At 37.2% G+C, this 17,020-nt stretch overlaps 1 protein-coding gene across 2 annotated transcripts in view; it reads right to left on the bottom strand.

Annotated features, from left to right (window-relative positions):
* Positions 1-17,020, bottom strand: part of FAR1 (fatty acyl-CoA reductase 1) — a 105,569-nt gene that overhangs the window by 16,644 nt on the left and 71,905 nt on the right. For both annotated transcript variants that reach the window (XM_043970798.1, XM_043970797.1), the window contains 6 exons: positions 15,427-15,606; positions 13,245-13,422; positions 11,986-12,030; positions 11,772-11,890; positions 10,154-10,221; positions 8,343-8,514 (listed from right to left, as the gene is read on the bottom strand). In XM_043970798.1, coding sequence (XP_043826733.1) covers positions 8,343-8,514; positions 10,154-10,221; positions 11,772-11,890; positions 11,986-12,030; positions 13,245-13,422; positions 15,427-15,606 — 762 coding nt within the window. The remainder of the gene's footprint in view (positions 1-8,342; positions 8,515-10,153; positions 10,222-11,771; positions 11,891-11,985; positions 12,031-13,244; positions 13,423-15,426; positions 15,607-17,020) is intronic.

Raw genomic sequence — 17,020 nt, forward strand, 5'->3', positions numbered from 1 at the left:
TTGGTGTTATGTATTGGTGGATGGAGTTCCCTTATTGTGAGTTACCTACAGCAATGGAATTACAAAACCAGAACAAACTAGAGCACAAAAATGCTATTTGGCTTCCATTCAAAATTGGTAATGATTAGAAATTCAAGCTTTTCCTTTGTTCACTAAATACTTCAAGTAAATGTCCTTAGGACACATCTTCCTAATGTGGACACTCCCTACTATTCCTCAATATGGCTAATTCTTACAAGGGTGCTTTTGGTCCCATCCACTCCTGTCTCCTCTAAAAGCTTACATCAGTGATCAATATGACAAATATAACCACTGTCCACTTCCTCATCACCTCTTCTTAACCTCTTAAAGTATGGTTTCTATTCCTACCACTCTAATAAAACTGACCTTTCAAAAGTCACCCCACCAGTGAATTCATTACCAAATCCAATAGTTTTTGTTCAATTCTTGTCTGGTTCTCCATATGCCATTTTCTATTCTTACTCATATCACATCACTCAGATGTCTTCCCCTATTATCTCCTCCTCCCACTCCTAATAAAGGAACAACCACCCTTCTATCTTGTCTTCTATACTTTCCCACTCTCACTAATCTTCAATCTATTGGATGCTTCCTGGCTGCCTACTTATAATCCTGATATCTCCCCCATCCCAAAGAACCTCAAAGAACATTCATTCCCATTAGTGTTGGGAAATTCCCTTGACCTCTTCTTTTAAGAGGTCTACCTATCAGGGGAGATCTGATGTCTATTGGTTGCAGATATGAAGCCAAATAGAAAGTAAATAGATTTATTAGCATGGCTAGGAAGACTGATATCCTTCTGAAAGGAGATTCAGCTTTCTGTACAGACTTAACTTTTATAACCTTTTAGGATTATTTACAATAAGTACACAGCCAATCAGCAACATTTTGCAGCAACTTAGGAGAAGTAAAGCATTTTATAGGCGAAGGAAGGGCTCATCAGTCAAGGGAGAAAAGGGGAATATCTGGCATGCAAATGGCATAATTTATTATAAGAAAACATTCTCTGTTCAAGGACAGGAAACAAAGGGAAATCATTAAATACTTAAGAGTGGAAGAAATCCTTCCAGACAAAACTATAGGATCTTTTATCCAGGGATAGCAAGTAGTAGTTATAACAGGAGATGAGACCACCCATCTTACTGTGTCCATGCATAGTTAGTGTGTTGTTTTTTCTTCAGAAGGGGTTGGACACTTTCTGCGACTAGGCCAACAGGGAAACCGATCCACCAAGATGTAAAATAACTGTGGTTTCTACTTTTCACCATTTTTCTATTCATCAGCCAGTCTCTTCTCCCTTTAGTGGATAAGCTCCTCTAGAAGGATGTTTACAAGCAGTGTCTCCTTCCTTCTAGGCTTTATCCTAGGTCCTCTAGTCTTCTCCCTGAATACTACATTGTTTGGTGGTTTCATCAGCTCCCATGGATTCAATTGTTAATTCTATGCAGATGATTCTCAGAGCTTTATCTAGTGCAAGCCTCTCTCCCAACCTCTCATCTTGCATTACTCTATGTCCCACTCAACACATTCAAAACAGAACACATCATCATTCCCTACTAACTCTCCCCTCTTCCTAAGCTCCCTATTACCATCAAGGGCACGACCACCATCTTCTGAGTCACCCAGGATTACAACCTAAGTATTATCCTCCCTCTCTCGCCACCCTCTCACACCCAATTAGTTGCTAAGTCCTGTCAATTCTATCTTCACATCATCTCTAATATTACCCCACAACCCACCCCTCTTTCTTCTGACATGGCACCTGAACTACTGCAATGTTCTTCTGGTTGGCCTCCCTGCCTCAAGTTTTTCCCCAATCTAGTTCATCTTACACTTGGTTATCAAGGTGCTCTTCCTAAAACACAGGTCTGACCAGGTCACTCTCTCTCTCTCTCTCTCTCTCACACACACACACACACACACACACACACACACACACACACACACACACAGTCTCATCCATTTAATAAACTCAAATCCCCCCCCCCATCACCACCACCATTGCCTTGAGGATCAAATATAAAATCCCATGTTTGGTTTTTAAAGCCCTTCATAACCTGGTCCCTTACTACCTTTCCAGGTATTCTGTGATCCAGGGCAGGTAGGTGGCCCAGTACATAAAGCACTGGTGCTGAAGTTGGGAGGACCTGAGTTCAAATCTCACCTCAGACACTTACTAGCTGTGTAACCCTGGGCAAGTCTCTGTGTCTTTGGCCATGGTGTTCTCCATGCCTGAGCTACTTCTCAGGCTCCCACCTCGTGTACCTGCTGGATTTCTACACCCTATCTTTTAAAGCTGCATCCAAATACTTCTAAACTCTTTGGCCCTCAAGTACCAATATGCCCTTTCTTTTCTTAGACTAGACACAGACGCCTGTCTGCACCTCTGTAGTGAATTTTTCCCTATTTCCTGGCCACTACAATGATTTGTTCATATGTCAAAGCTCTCTACTAGGCTACAAATGACATGGGTGAGAAACTGAGTCTTATAAGGCCCTTTTGGTCTTGGTATTCCCAGAACCTGCCCTGTGCCCGACACAAAGGAGGCATAAAACTTATTGCTTGCTGAGTCCCTAAACTCTGGATATTGCGCTGTCCTCAGTCTTTAACTTTTTTCATTGCAAGCCTTGTCTCAGTAGTTGTCTATTTCTCCAACTATCAGAATTTTTTTTTATATATTAGCTCATCTTAGTTTTACATCTTAGATCAGAAAGTGGAAAACCATCATGTCAACTTTGATCAATACAAAGCATATCAAAAAGTGTGCCAAAGATAGGCAAGTTTACTCAAGGGTTTCTGATGGTCAGTTTGCTTTGGTTTTATATGTGTGTGTGTATATATGTAGATGTATGTGTATGCATGTATGCATATGTGTATATGTATGTGTGTATGCACGTGTATGCATATATGTAGATGTGTATGTGTATGCATGTCTGTAGATGTGTGTGCATGTATGTAGATGTATGTGTATCTATGTATGCATGTGTGTATGTGCCCACGTGTGGGACCACTGATTTCATTTCTAATCGGAAGCAGATCATAAAATATTCTCCCTCCAACTTACAAGTCTTAGACTTTCTGGGAGCACTGACTTGCCCAGGCTCAGTCAGTCTGGGTCTGACATAGATTTTCCTGACCCCACCACTTGTTCTCTACCCTCTATGCCAGGCTGTTACAATACAAAATGGAAGAAAAAAGGTACCTTCATGCAGTCTTCTGATAGTCACTGGCAACTGTCAATTACTTCCTCTTCCCTGCTTATAACTACGAAAAGAAAAGCCTCTATGTCTACCACACATACAGACACATCTTTTCCCTCTTGTGCAAAAGAACAAGTTTATTTTACCTATGTACTATGCGGGGTTGAGATTCTAGTACATGCTACCCTGAAAGTCTGTACTGCAGGTTTTATTCCAGAAATTCTCCCAGGGTGGTAGATTAGTTTAATTACAATATAATTTCTTTAATGAGAGAGTGCTCACAATGGCAACTTAATGATTGTCAGTTCTTTAGCTGCTTAGCTAACAATACAAGACTCATTCAACTCAAATTTTCATCTTAAACTATACTAAAGTAGTTTATCTCTTATTTGAACCGATCAAAGGTAAAGAAAACTGAAGTATGATGTTTTGTGGTCTAGTAAAGTTGGAAAATGAGGTATTCCAAAGTGGGTTTTCCAGAAAACTTACATTTACCAAGTACTCTACCATTTCCAGTACTTTAACTATTTATTTAATTTCCAGTGAAAATCTTTCTAATTGTACAGAATTTTGGTGCTGGGAGGGATCTTCAAGATCATGGAATCCAGCTCCTTCATCTTATAGATAAGAAAACAGAGGTTCAGAGAATTTATATACATACAGCTAGTAATGGGCAGCCAGGAATTAAACCCAGGTATTATAATTTGAAGTCCAGGATTTATGATTCACTTAACTATCCCAACCTTAATTACCCTGACTCTTAAAAGAGGATGCTCAACATAACTTAACCACTTCTTAATGGATGAACCTGGGCCAATATGAAGACCATTGACTATACTGTTATATAACACAACAAATATAGTATTTTGTATGGTGTTAAACAGTATCACTAGCTCTGTGGGTGACAGCCAAAGACTATCTCCTACAGATAAAAAGGAAATTCCTTTACTTCTAGGGCTCTATAACAACAACTTCAAGTGCTCAGAGAGACCCTCTGCTCTTTAGATTTAGGTTTATTACTTACATTTAAGAGTGCCGAGCTTTTTGTAAATTTAACCTTCAGACAGGCAAGACATTAATGCAGGAGAATGATCTTCAGAATGAGAAGGATGGAATAAAAGGTTTTTTTGTCTGTTTTCTTTCACAACCTGACTAATGTGGAAATGTTCTGCATGTATAACTTACATTGAATTGCTTGAGTTCTTAAGGGGGGCGAGAGGAGGAGGGAGGAAGAGAATTTGTAAAAATTGATGTGAAAATTTGTTTATACATGTAACTTGGGGAAAGTTTTAAACAAACAAATAAATAGACAGACAGGTAAACAAATGGATGGATGGATGAATGAATGAAATGAATAAATAAATAGAAGGATGGAATAAAAATAGGATTTAACAGTGAGTTTAAGATAAGCAAGGAGATGGTAAGGGAGCACCTAGCTACATTCAATGAGCTGAATTCACAAGGGCAGCCTAATGGCATGAATGAAAAAGAAAAAAGCCTTTACAGAGAGATTACTATGTGCCAAGCACTGGGGTTACAAATAGAAAAAGAAGCTAAAACCCCTGTTCTCAAGAAGCTGACAATCTAATTGGGCAAAACGCTGTAGCCCTACATCCTGAAAGTATTGGCATCTACTGAACTACTGTCAATATTGTCTGAAGATCATGTGAAGGGAGAATGGTCCTATAAAACTAAAAATGGGAGAATCACCTGACCTTCTAATTAAGAAAGAGGAAGAGGGTCTTGAAACCTCAAGCTACTGAGAAGAATTTTAACTTCTGGCAAAATTCTGAAATATATTAGTAAAAGAGACTGACAAAATAAAATGGTCATCACTAAAAGCTAGCATGCATTCATCAAGAAGAGTTTCTTGTATGTTCACAAATTGTGTCATGCCTACATTCCTTTTTTTCCCCTGTGGAACTAGACTGAGAGAAAAGATCATCACAGGATCATAGATATAGAGCTTGAATGGATCTCAGAAGTCACCTAGTCCTATTGCCTCATACCCTGGTATCCCAGAGGGCAGAACCAGGAACAAAGAGTAAAGCTGCAGAGGTATATTTCATATAAACATAAGAAAAAAATTTCCTAAAAGAGCTGTCCAAAAGCAGAATCTCGGGTGCCTTGGAACAGAGTAGGCTACTATTCACTAGATGTTTTTAGGTAGAGGCTGAATAACTACTTGGGATGTTGCAGAGAAGATTCTAATTCAGCACCAGGCTGGATCCAATGGCTTCTGAGGCTCCCTGCAATTCTAAGATTCCGTCATCACCTCAGACATTCCTCTTTTCCCATCCAGCTGCATTCCTTTTCAATTTCTTTGACTTCTCCCACATACCCTCCACTGAGTACCTCCCCCTCATCCTTCAGTTCTCTTTTATGTGTTGTCTTCCCCCATTAGACTGTAAGCTCCTTGAAGTCAGGAATTATCTTTTCAGTATTTGTATTCCCACTATTCATCACAGTACGTGGCACATAGTAGGCACTTAATAAATTTTTATTGACTCTAAGATTTTGTCACATTAACTAAAACAGTGGCACTTACACAGTGTTTTAAAGTCTGAAAAGTGTTTCATAAAAGCTGTCTCACTTAAGTCACACAACCTTTGTGAGGTAGGTGCCATTAATTTCTCAATTTTGCACATGAGGAAACAGAAGCTCAAAAATATTAAGTGACTCGTCCATGTCTGCATGGCTAAGAAATGGCAACGGATGGATTTGTATTGGGTCTTCCTGGTTCCCAGTACAACTCTCGGTCCACTATATTAAGAGTCAAGGAATACTTTAAAGCCCTGCTTACATCATGTCATTCCTCTGGCTCAAATGTTTTAAGTGGTTCCCCAACGCCTAAAGGAAACAATACAAACTCCTCAAGGCCCTTGATGACTTGCATGTTCTGACTTCCCCTTTCAAACTTTAGTGCCCCCCCTCATTAGCCAAAGCAAAGCCACCCACTCCAGAAAGTGGCCTTCTGTGCTGTGAGGGCTGTGCTCCCTGTGGAGGAGCACCATACAAGAATTCTTCTCTCTCCAGCTCCTTTGTGGCCCAGGGAAATTCCTGTTTCCATCACAGAGCCTTTCCCAGCCAGCTTAGCCCCCTGCTGAATTCCTATGGTCCTCACCATCTGCACCAGTCCCTCTTCGGCCTTCTCCTCCCGCGTATCACCCTTTAAACGAGTCACCTTCCCAACAAGACCCCAAGCTTCTTCAGGACAGGGGCTGTACTATGTTTGAATCTGCAATCCCATTTAAGGAAATGCACATACGGTAAGCACTCAATAGAGATTTGTTAAATGATGAAAAGGACAGCTCTAAATTTCATTTTTAATGTCTTTTTTAATTTAATATTGTTGCCTGAATTTCAATGCTTTCAAGATTAACATACGCCTTTAGCAGCAGCTAAACGCCAGTTTGTAGTGAAGTACACTGAGGTTTTTACTTGTCGTTAACGGACTTCAACAATTATTCATTTCAATAAATACTTCATGAGTGTCTACTATATGTAAGGTATACATAAACACACACATATTATATGTTATAACATGCTCATTTCCACTTCCTTTAGCCTTTCAAATGTGAGAAACTAATAAATGTGATGTTTATTCTTTTTATTTTTAATATTCTTTCCTAAGATCTGAACAATCTAATTATCCACAAAAAGTATTCTCCAATTGATATCATATGCAAATCTCTCTGGAGAACATAGAAAACTAGAAATTTAAAAACTATTTCTCCCTCCAACAATTAAGTTTTGGCCATTCTAATGGATTTTTTGTTTGACATAGGGAACTACAGGAATATGGAAGAGGAACCTCAGAGATAAATGAAGTCAAAAGAAAATCACAAAATGGTTTCATCTTATACTAATTAAAATGACAAATAGTTCTCAACTCCTGCGAGCTGATTTTTAAGTATCAGAACTACATTCTACAATCAGCATTTTCCTTAAAAACACTCAAACCCTGTATTTTCAATCAAAATGCTCCACCAAAATAACAATTAGCTAAAAAAATGTTCCAAATAAGCTTCACTCCATTTATGTACTAAAGGTCATAAGAAAGCTCTATTTAAATCTGAGGGGTTTTAATTTGGGGAGGGAGAGAAGGAATGTCTAAAACAATCAAAATAAAATAGAAAATTTAAGTCTTATTTTGCTTTTTAAAATCTCCATTTCTCAATCTAGAAAATTAGTCAAATATAATAATTATCATATTATAAGCTGAAGGGGAAGCAGAAATATTTGAAATAAATCATTCTCTAGGAAAAAGTACTAAACACTAGAGGGAGGAAGATCTTTTACCCTTAACCCTCAATAAAAACCTACACTCAAATTTTCAGGATGCTGAGAGGAGGGGATTAATTTTCAGCTTATAATAACAATGACAACCTTGGTGCTGGGCATTTCTTTCTTTCTTTTTTTTTTTTAAATGGAACATTGCAGCGTCAATAGCCCAAAGATGTGAGAACCAGAAGCGGTGTCCCAACAGGCTAAATAAATCCCTAAGAAATGTCCTGGCACCCTGATTGTGATTGTGACAAATTAGGTTAGTAGTACTACAGGTAAAGGCCATGCCAGCGACTTGTCGTCTCTCCAGCAAGCTTCCACCACCTCACCAATACCAAGTGTACTTAGCACTATTCTTCTTACCACGGCTTCTGACCTGTCAACCTGAGTGCAAGATCGAGCAATAAGGCAGGTACTGTGTGTCTGACACCCTTCCAATAATGAAGCAATAGGTTGTTGGAATAAAACTTAATATTGGGGCGCCTGAACACTTGGTTTAAAGGATTCATCTTGAAGAAATGATTTAGATAATCTCCTGTAGGAAAAATAAGCGTCAAAGCATTTTTGAATGTTGTTGTTCCAAGAAAAGCCTAAAGTGAGATCTTGAATTCAAGACATCATGTAAATTAGTCACCAGAAGGGCTGAATGGAGTGGGTAGCTTACAAGATCACCTCTTCATTTAAGGCAAAAGTCTTGAATTCAAGTCTTCTCATTCACAAAGACCATTAAGCCTTAATCATAAGCATGAACAAAAATACAGTTAATATTTGTTTTAGTGTCAGCATGGGTTTCACAGTCAGAGGAACAGATAAGACAGAGCTAGTCACCATTACCTTGGGCTTCTTCCAGTAATCCTGAGGTAGATATCATACAGGAATGCTGGGGCCTTATGGCTCACAGCAATCCAGTAATGATATAAAAGGTGATTGGAGGTTAGATTTACATTGGGCCGTCTGAAGGCCTGTTCGAGAGGATTCCTCTTGAAAGTAGAAATTACATGGTATTCTGAGGAAGAAAAGTTGTGTAACAGCTTTGGTAATAACCATGTAATGAACTTTTGAAAACCATTACATTTTTATAAGGTACAATACTTTTTACTATAGATGTCAGAATTAAATTACTGCATCCATTTTAAAAACAAAACTTTATAGAGTAGCTAAAAAAAGGGCATATGCCCACTCAACTCAAATGATTTGAGAACTACCTCTTATTAATTTTCAACATATCAAGAACTAAAATCTCATTCTGGCATTTCTCTGATTTCTTTACCAAGGCCACGTATAAGGTCACTTTCTATGTTGTACCTCTCACCATAGCTTCTTTCTTTCTGTTCCTCTTTCCAGTTTCTTATTACTGTACTTACTTCAAAAAGAAAAGGAAAATCATGATCTTTTTCTTGCAAATACTTTTAATTAAATTACCTAAGTCATATACATAAAAATTAAAGTTACCCAATATTACTTTATGTTTTACTTCCAAATATCTTAATGAAATCTCAATATACATATCAAATCTTCTTATTATTACCTGAAGATATTAGTACTTTATTTGGAGTACATACAACCAATTAAAAAGTAACCTAGTATCTATTCCAAAATTTTAAAATTTTATAAATAAACACTAACTGAGCTTAAATAGCAAAATGTCTACCTTACTTGAAAATTTAAGTAGTTTTCATCAAAACTGTAGTATAAGTTAAGAAAGCCAATGAGGAAAACTTGGAAAATACAGTAATATACAATTTTAAATTAAAGTGTTTATTTGAAAAAAAATTAATCAATTCAAGGTAGAATTTGACCTTGACATTCATAACATAAATAGCATTTTAAATTAAAACTCACCAAATAAAACCAGAACCTGGTTGAACTTAAGTTGTCTTTAGTTAAGGTACACTAATTTAAAATCCATTCAATGCCACATATGTCTATAGAATACCTTATCCAACTCTTTCATCAATTTGCAGTTGAGGAAATTAATACAGAGAAAAGCTGAGCAACCTGCCCAAGGTCACAAAGGTTTGGTGTGGCAAGGCTATGACAAGGACCCAAGTCTCTACAGTACTAATTTTACTATTATTTCTACTATAACAATCCAAATTTGACTGAAGGTTTGCTATGGTATGGTAAAAGTGTCACAAGATGCTAGCAGAAATTTAGGCATCATCCCACTTCCCAAGCTTCCTTCATCTGTTGCCATTCTAGATCGACTTCATGGAGCATCTCCCATTATACTGTCTCCAGCTTTCAAAGCTGGGAGCAATGCCCACTGAACCTACTCCATTTTGCCACAGACAAAGTACAGCTTGTAGTCCCAGGCAAAAAGAAAGAAGCATTACTTCCCACAAGAGGGGTGGAGCCATTGTGGGAGGGCAAAGGACAAGCTAGGAAGAAAGGCCAAAAATGGTAGATGGGAAATATACAGCAAGAATGCAATCCTAAGGCCTTTGCTGTAGTGCTGGGAGGTATGACAACTAAGTTTGCAATAATAATGAAAATAAGTTCTAAGTGAATAGCCTTAAATCCTCAAGCATTACAATAGTCTAACACATGATCTTGAAAACAACCACTAAAAACTACTTTACTCAGTAACATTAAGATTTGTTCTAAGATTTATAGAAAGCAGAAGGGAAAAGAAAACACCGTACCAACTTCACCCCAGTGGAAAGGATTAGTGCTGCCAGTCGTGCAGTTATACACCATGATGTTTCTTGGTCTGTAAAGTCAAATATCAGAGTAAATACCAAACAGAAACTGCCATGCCCACCCTGTACAGAAAACCTTTAACTAAGTATGAGAAAAATCTATGTCCCTTGTAGACAATTATAGTGCACAGTTATTCTTAATGAGCTAATGGACATTTGTTAGCTGAAGTACTTTTAATTACTCATGTATTTCAATGCCCCCAAAATTCCTCAATAGAAACTACAGACATAGGGGCAGCTAGGTGGTGCAGTGGATAGAGCACCGGCCCTGGAGTCAGGAGTACCTGAGTTCAAATCTGGCTTCAGACACTTAACACTTACTAGCTGTGAGACCCTGGGCAAGTCACTTAAAAAAATTTAAATTAAAAAAATTTTTTTAAATTAAAATTAAAAAAAAGAAACTATAGACATAACCCACCTATTGTTAATCAACTGTGCAAAACAGTTCCAGAGTAATGCTGTTATAAATGACAGTTAAATGACATTAGAGTGGGATTTTATAATTGTCAGGCTTGGCTATCATGTATTAATGACAGAATTATCAAACAATACTGGTCAGAACAACTCTATTCACTACATATACATCTTTTTCCCTTTGCATAATTTTTCCTCTTGTATCAGGATTAACCATTCTAGAAACCAAAAATGAGCCAAAAAGCTAAGGAAAATAAGGAAGAGTGTTTTAATATCTATTCTCTGTGTTTGCTCTTGACAAATTTTCAGAGGCCCAATTTGGGGCAAATCATATCCTGGGTTCTCCTTTGCCCAAAATAATATATGCAAATAATCACCTAATGCTTTGTCCCTTTGGTAATAAAGTAGGACTAGGAATAGATATCAGACATGTACTTTACTTAGTATCGGGATTCCTATATAAAGGAGCTACCAAAGCTGGTCAGCACCTATATTCTAAGACAAGTTTCCTGAGAGCACTGAGGTGTTATGGGATTTGCCTAAGACCACAGAGGTAGCATGCATCAGCAGCCAGCCTTGAACCTAGGAATTCCTGGCTCCCAGAACTGCTTTCTATCCACTAGGCCATGCTTCCTACTAAAAAAAATCACTGGGGGAGGTATGGAGTAAAGTAAATGGCTGTCAGAAAGGTTCACCCAAAGTAAAACATCTCTAGAACCACAGTAGCAAATATCAATATGCAATTATTTTGGAATGAATTTCAACTAATCTTAAATATCCATCTTCTGCCTCCACCCCACGTTTTATGTACAATCACAGAAATTCTAAAAAGTATAGCAGTCTTGGGGGCAGCTAGGTGGCGCAATGCATAAAGCACTGATCCTGAATTCAGGAGGACCTGAGTTCAAATCCAGCCTCAGATACTTGACACTTACTGGCTTTGTGACCCTGGGCAAGTCACTTAAACATCATCACCCTGCCACCCCCCCAAAAAAAATTCCAAAAAAAGTATAGCAGTCTTTCAGAAAAAAAAAAATCTTAATCCACTTTCTTATTTTAGAGTTAAATTTCACATCTCTAAGTTATTCCCCCACTCACTACAATTTCCAATAATACCTTAATAAGCCCACACTGTCACCTCACATACCTATTAACTCCAGAATACCACGCTGCTGCGAGACTTGTGTTGACGACTACATCTACAGGAACAAGATCAGCGAGGGCGTTGTTGGAGGCACGCATCGTTCGAAGAATTCCTTTCCCTGCCTTTGAAGAAATAAAAACAAGCATAATGCTTAAGACATTGAAACTCAAATTATTTAAGAAAGGAAAAAACTATTTAAATTGAGAGGTTTACTCACAGCAATAAAGAGACCACTCGGTCCATTGAAGTTATCGATCCATCCCTGTTATCAAATGAAATATAAACATTTTAAAAATTGAAACTACAAAAAAGAGGAAGAAAGAAACTGAAACTACGGGTTCTTTCTTTGAAATCTGCATCCCCCCAAAATACTTTTATGCAAATAGATTTACTACTCACAAGGGGGCTAACGGGAGGAAAATTTTGTGCTTGTTGACTCTATGTGCCACCCCTACCCAGCAAGGCTAGTTTTTTACTAGGATTGATTAAGAACAGTGGCAGCTTCTCCATAAGCTTTGGCGAAAACACAACTTAACTCATAACAATTGTAATGCTCTTACAGAAATTCATAGTTGCAGTCCACTGAGTAGAAGGGTGGGAGGAAAAGGAAATCTTCCTATTTAAAATAAGTTGCTAGGAAGAAACATATAAGAAGAAACAAGTAATCATCACTGTCCCAACAAAAGACCAAGTTTCTGCCTATACTCAACTTCCTGGGTTTACTTTGCTTCAGGTATTTTCAGGTGGATAAGAAATTCATTAAACATAAATTATATTCACACCTAAAATTTGTTTATATGTCAATCCTCACAACTGTTCTTGTCTTCTAATGTTGTGACCAAAGGAGAAAGGAAGGAGGGGACTGACTAGGTGATAGGTGGAAGGGTGAGACCTCTAAATACTCTGACCTTCACCTCTTTTTTTTCCTTTTATACTGGGATCCCAATAAGCGATGACTGAAGGCTATGATGAGATATATATGTATATGTATGTGTATATGTGTATGTGTATGTGTATGTGTATGTGTGCATACATATGTGTGTATATACACACACATTTTTAATTAGACTTTATAAAAATTTTGTCCTTTAGAATTTCATATCAAACATGGAGAAAACTGGCTTGACCAAGTCTTATTTGAATAGAACGCAATGACTTCATACCCCTCAATCCTCATTATCAGTGAAAGAGAAGATTTCAATACTGCTAATCTACACATTTCTAATACTTTAACTTCTATATATTATCCAGCATTATAACATTAGTACAGGTATTTCCTAAAACCACCTAAAAACAAAAGTCATTTATGTATAAGGAACCATGTTCATCAAGTACCATTTTAATAACTGGGTAATTAGTAAGAAATACTACAATTCATAGTTTTGCCAAATTTTAGTCTATACCTCACTTTCTCAGATGTAACATTTGACAATATGTGTAGATATATCAGCACTCTATAGTTTAGATGTGACTTACTGGGAAAGGCTCCTTCCAACTGGCACCAACAATTGACGGCCTTACAATTGCCACATTGAGTTTTGCCCCTTCTTGCTGTACAACATATTCAGCCAAGGCTTTTGTATATATGTAAGTATTCGGTCTGTCTCCTATAAGTTTGGGAGTGATATCATTTACTAGTCCATCATCCATCCACCTAAGAATCAAAGCAATCACAAAAGAGGATTTCGTTTCTAAATTTTTTATTTTAAAGAGAGTTTTTAAACAGTTCCTCGAACATAACATGAATGATCAATGATTTGAATCAACTGGTTTCCCTTTGGTCAGGAAAAATAATTTAGGTTTTTTGCCTACTTCCCTCTCATCCCACCCCCCCTCAAAAAAGAAAAAAAAAACCCTCAACAAAAACTTAACAAAGATCTAGCAAGGAGAGCATAAATTTGCAACATGCTCTTAATGTGTGTTTTATACATGTATATGTGTAAGTACATGTGTATATATATTATGTTGGAATGCAAGAGTCAACCTTAAGGTAGGGCACAGCAGGTTTCACTGCTGTCAATAGACTGACCTGCAAATGCTAGGAACCTAAGAAGTTCTTAAAACAAGTAATTCTGTAAACAAGCAGAAATTAACTGTAAATAATTATGCACCTTTCATTCTAAGGTCAGCAAGAAGAAATGAAATTAGTAACTTTTGCCATGAGAATACAGGTCAGCTTTGTAATGTTATATGAATAGATGGCACTATGAGCCTTGCACACATTAGGAAATCAATTCTTTCACCAAAAAACATATCTCAGTTTTTTCATAGTTTATTTTATCTAAGGGAACTTTTCTGCCTTATTTGGAAGAAATTATGAGTCAAAATACCAAGAAACACAGATGTAAGTGTACCTCAAAAAATTATATGCAACACAGAATATTTAAAATATATTGTTAAAGGAATCCTTTTGTAGAATGAATAATATTCTTTTATTATATGTGCAGAATCACAGATTTTGAACCAGAAGGGAGGGACATTGGAAGTCACACAATCCAGAGATATCAAACTAGGGAACCAGATAAAAATATAATTGGAAAATGTTTAACAAAATGAACAAAAATACAACAAAGATAATGTTAATTTGTGGTTTCCTAAGACAACATGGGGCCCACAGGGATCTTTTTCCTTTTAAGTATGACACAGTTGCTCTGGTCCATCATTTTACAATTGAGAAACCTGAAGCTCAGTGAACGTATGAAGGGACTTTTGCCCAAGGCCACACAATTAATGAGTTCATAAAAAAAAATTGTAGCTTTATTTTATTATTTTATTTTAAGCTATAGCCTACATCCCGCATAAAAGTTTGTCATGAGCTAGGGTTAAAAAGTAACTCAGAGGTCCTTAATATTCTCCATAAAGCAGAAGGTGGGGTTATATACTATGATGAGATGGAGTGGATCATAAAAGGAAAAGGTTCAGAACAGCTGCTTGGGAAGTGGGATAGCAAGTCAATTTTTAAAAAGAAACTAACACTCTCCACTCAAGTTTGATGGGCCAAAGAAAACGACAGGCTCCACATTCTCTGATAAACACTACACTTTAAAGGATCGGGAATACTCCAACCAAGTCAAAATTAGCTAATAAGAGTACTGATTACTTATTAAAAGAACAGTCCTCACCTACTTGTTACTACCTCCATCTTCAACTTCAGGAAAACACTTAGTGTCTGTTATCAAGAGTGGAGTGGATAGGGATTTTCCTTCCATGTTCATTCCCACCTTCACTTGCAAACTACCAGGCATAAACCACAAGGTCGAAGACTGAAAGGGCTTGTGGAGGTCAAGTCCAAGCCACACCTTTTACAGATAAACACAAGAGGCCTGGAGGTGATCAAGTGACCTGCCTAAAGTCATTAAGGTATTAAATAGACACTAAATTCAGACAGAGATCTCAGGCTCCAAACCCAATGTTCCTTCCTTTTTACCATGCTGCCACTCCCACACAATGAATCATTTATGGAAAGTACAGGAACATCAGCACGAATGGTGCTGAGAGACAGATGCTCACAATTTTTTTTTTTAATGTGGCCACAACACTTGGTATGGGAGGGGAAGAAAGAAGGGATTTTAAAATGACTTGGAAAAAAAAGCACATATGTGTATTTTTTTAATCTCTGCATAACTGCAGAGTTTAATAATTTAAAAAAAAGACATACTCTAGAGAATCAATTAGTTTCTTGGGGTCAACAGGAGGGGGATAGACAACTTCATCAATATGCTTTCGATTGCAGTATGCATAAGCTGTTGATACATGCATGAACACTTCCAGATTCTTCATTTGCTGTGCAAGGAGAATAAGCTGTCGAGTAGCAATCACATTGAGTTGAACTGCATCTCTGTAAAGAAAAGCACACAGTAAATATCTAGCCATAATTGGAAGATTATATTATTTGCTTTGACACCCAAAGAATCTGACCCTACTTTAAAAAATAGAAATGTGTTATGTGGGTGGATGGACAGACAGATAGTTATGTGTATATGTATGTTAAAACATAAAACATTAAATGACATAGAAACAAATTTATAATGAATAAGTTAGATTACTTTGTAACTATTTTGCAATAATTAAATTCATCCCACAAAATCTTATAACTTATATTTAATTTTCTTTAAGTTTCTATCAGGACATTCCTTTCCATCTATCTTTTATGGTCAGAGTATAAACTCCATTCTTTGTTTTTTCCTTTGTTAATTCATAAAGGTTTTTCAATATTCCTTATGTGCTTCAAGTTTGTCAATCTTAAATACATGATAATATTCCATTACATTAATGTAGCAGAATGTTTTTGATCACCCCCTTTTTTTGTTGTTGTTCAGTGATGTCCAACTCTCTGCGACCCCATCTGGGGTTTTCTTGGCAAAGATAATGAAATGGTTTGCCATTTCCTTTTCCAACTCATCTTACTGATGAAGAAACTGAGGCAAACGGTGAAGTGACATGTCCAAGGTCACACAGCTAGTAAGTATTTGAGGCCATATTTGAACATGGGAAAATGAGTCTTCCTGATTCCAGGCTCAGTACTCTTTTCCACTGCACCACCTAGCTGCTGATTATTCCTTCCTAGTGGACATTTCATTTGTTTCTAAGTCTTGGGTTTTTTGCAATTATAAATACAGCTATAAACATCTTGGAAGAAAAAACTCTTCAAAAATATCCCAAACTTTCAGGGTATAGTCCCCACAAGAGAATTCCTGGATAAAAGAATATTATTTCTATAACCTGTACTCTGTACTGTGCTTCCAAATCACCCTCTAAAAATATTACACGTTTGCCACCAGCACGGAGAAAGCAGTGGAAAAAAATTAAAGGCCTTAAGTTTAAGTGATAGTTCTGCCTCTTACTGTCAATTTGACCTTGGGCAAGTTGCTTAACCCTTCTGGGTCTGAGAGAGATAACTCATGTATAAAATGAGAGTCGGCTTCAGCTAGAAGTCTATGACCCAGTGACTTTGAAATTCTGATCAATGCAGAATGTACTTAGTATAATTCATATAAAAATTTTCATAGTAGGTGTATTGATAAATCAATCAATTAGCAGGCATTTATTGAGAAAATACTAAATGAGGGGCAGCTAGGTGGCACAGTGGATAAAGCACTGGCCCTGGATTCAGGAGGACTTGAGTTCAAATCTGGCCTCAGACACCTGACACTTACTAGCTGTGTGACCCTGGGCAAGTCACTTAACCCTCATTGCCCTGTTCCTCTTCCCCCCAAAAAAGGGTGAGAAATTACTAAATGCCAGGCACTGTG

Source organism: Dromiciops gliroides, chromosome 6 (genome assembly GCF_019393635.1).
Source record: "Dromiciops gliroides isolate mDroGli1 chromosome 6, mDroGli1.pri, whole genome shotgun sequence".
Classification (NCBI taxonomy): domain Eukaryota; kingdom Metazoa; phylum Chordata; class Mammalia; order Microbiotheria; family Microbiotheriidae; genus Dromiciops; species Dromiciops gliroides.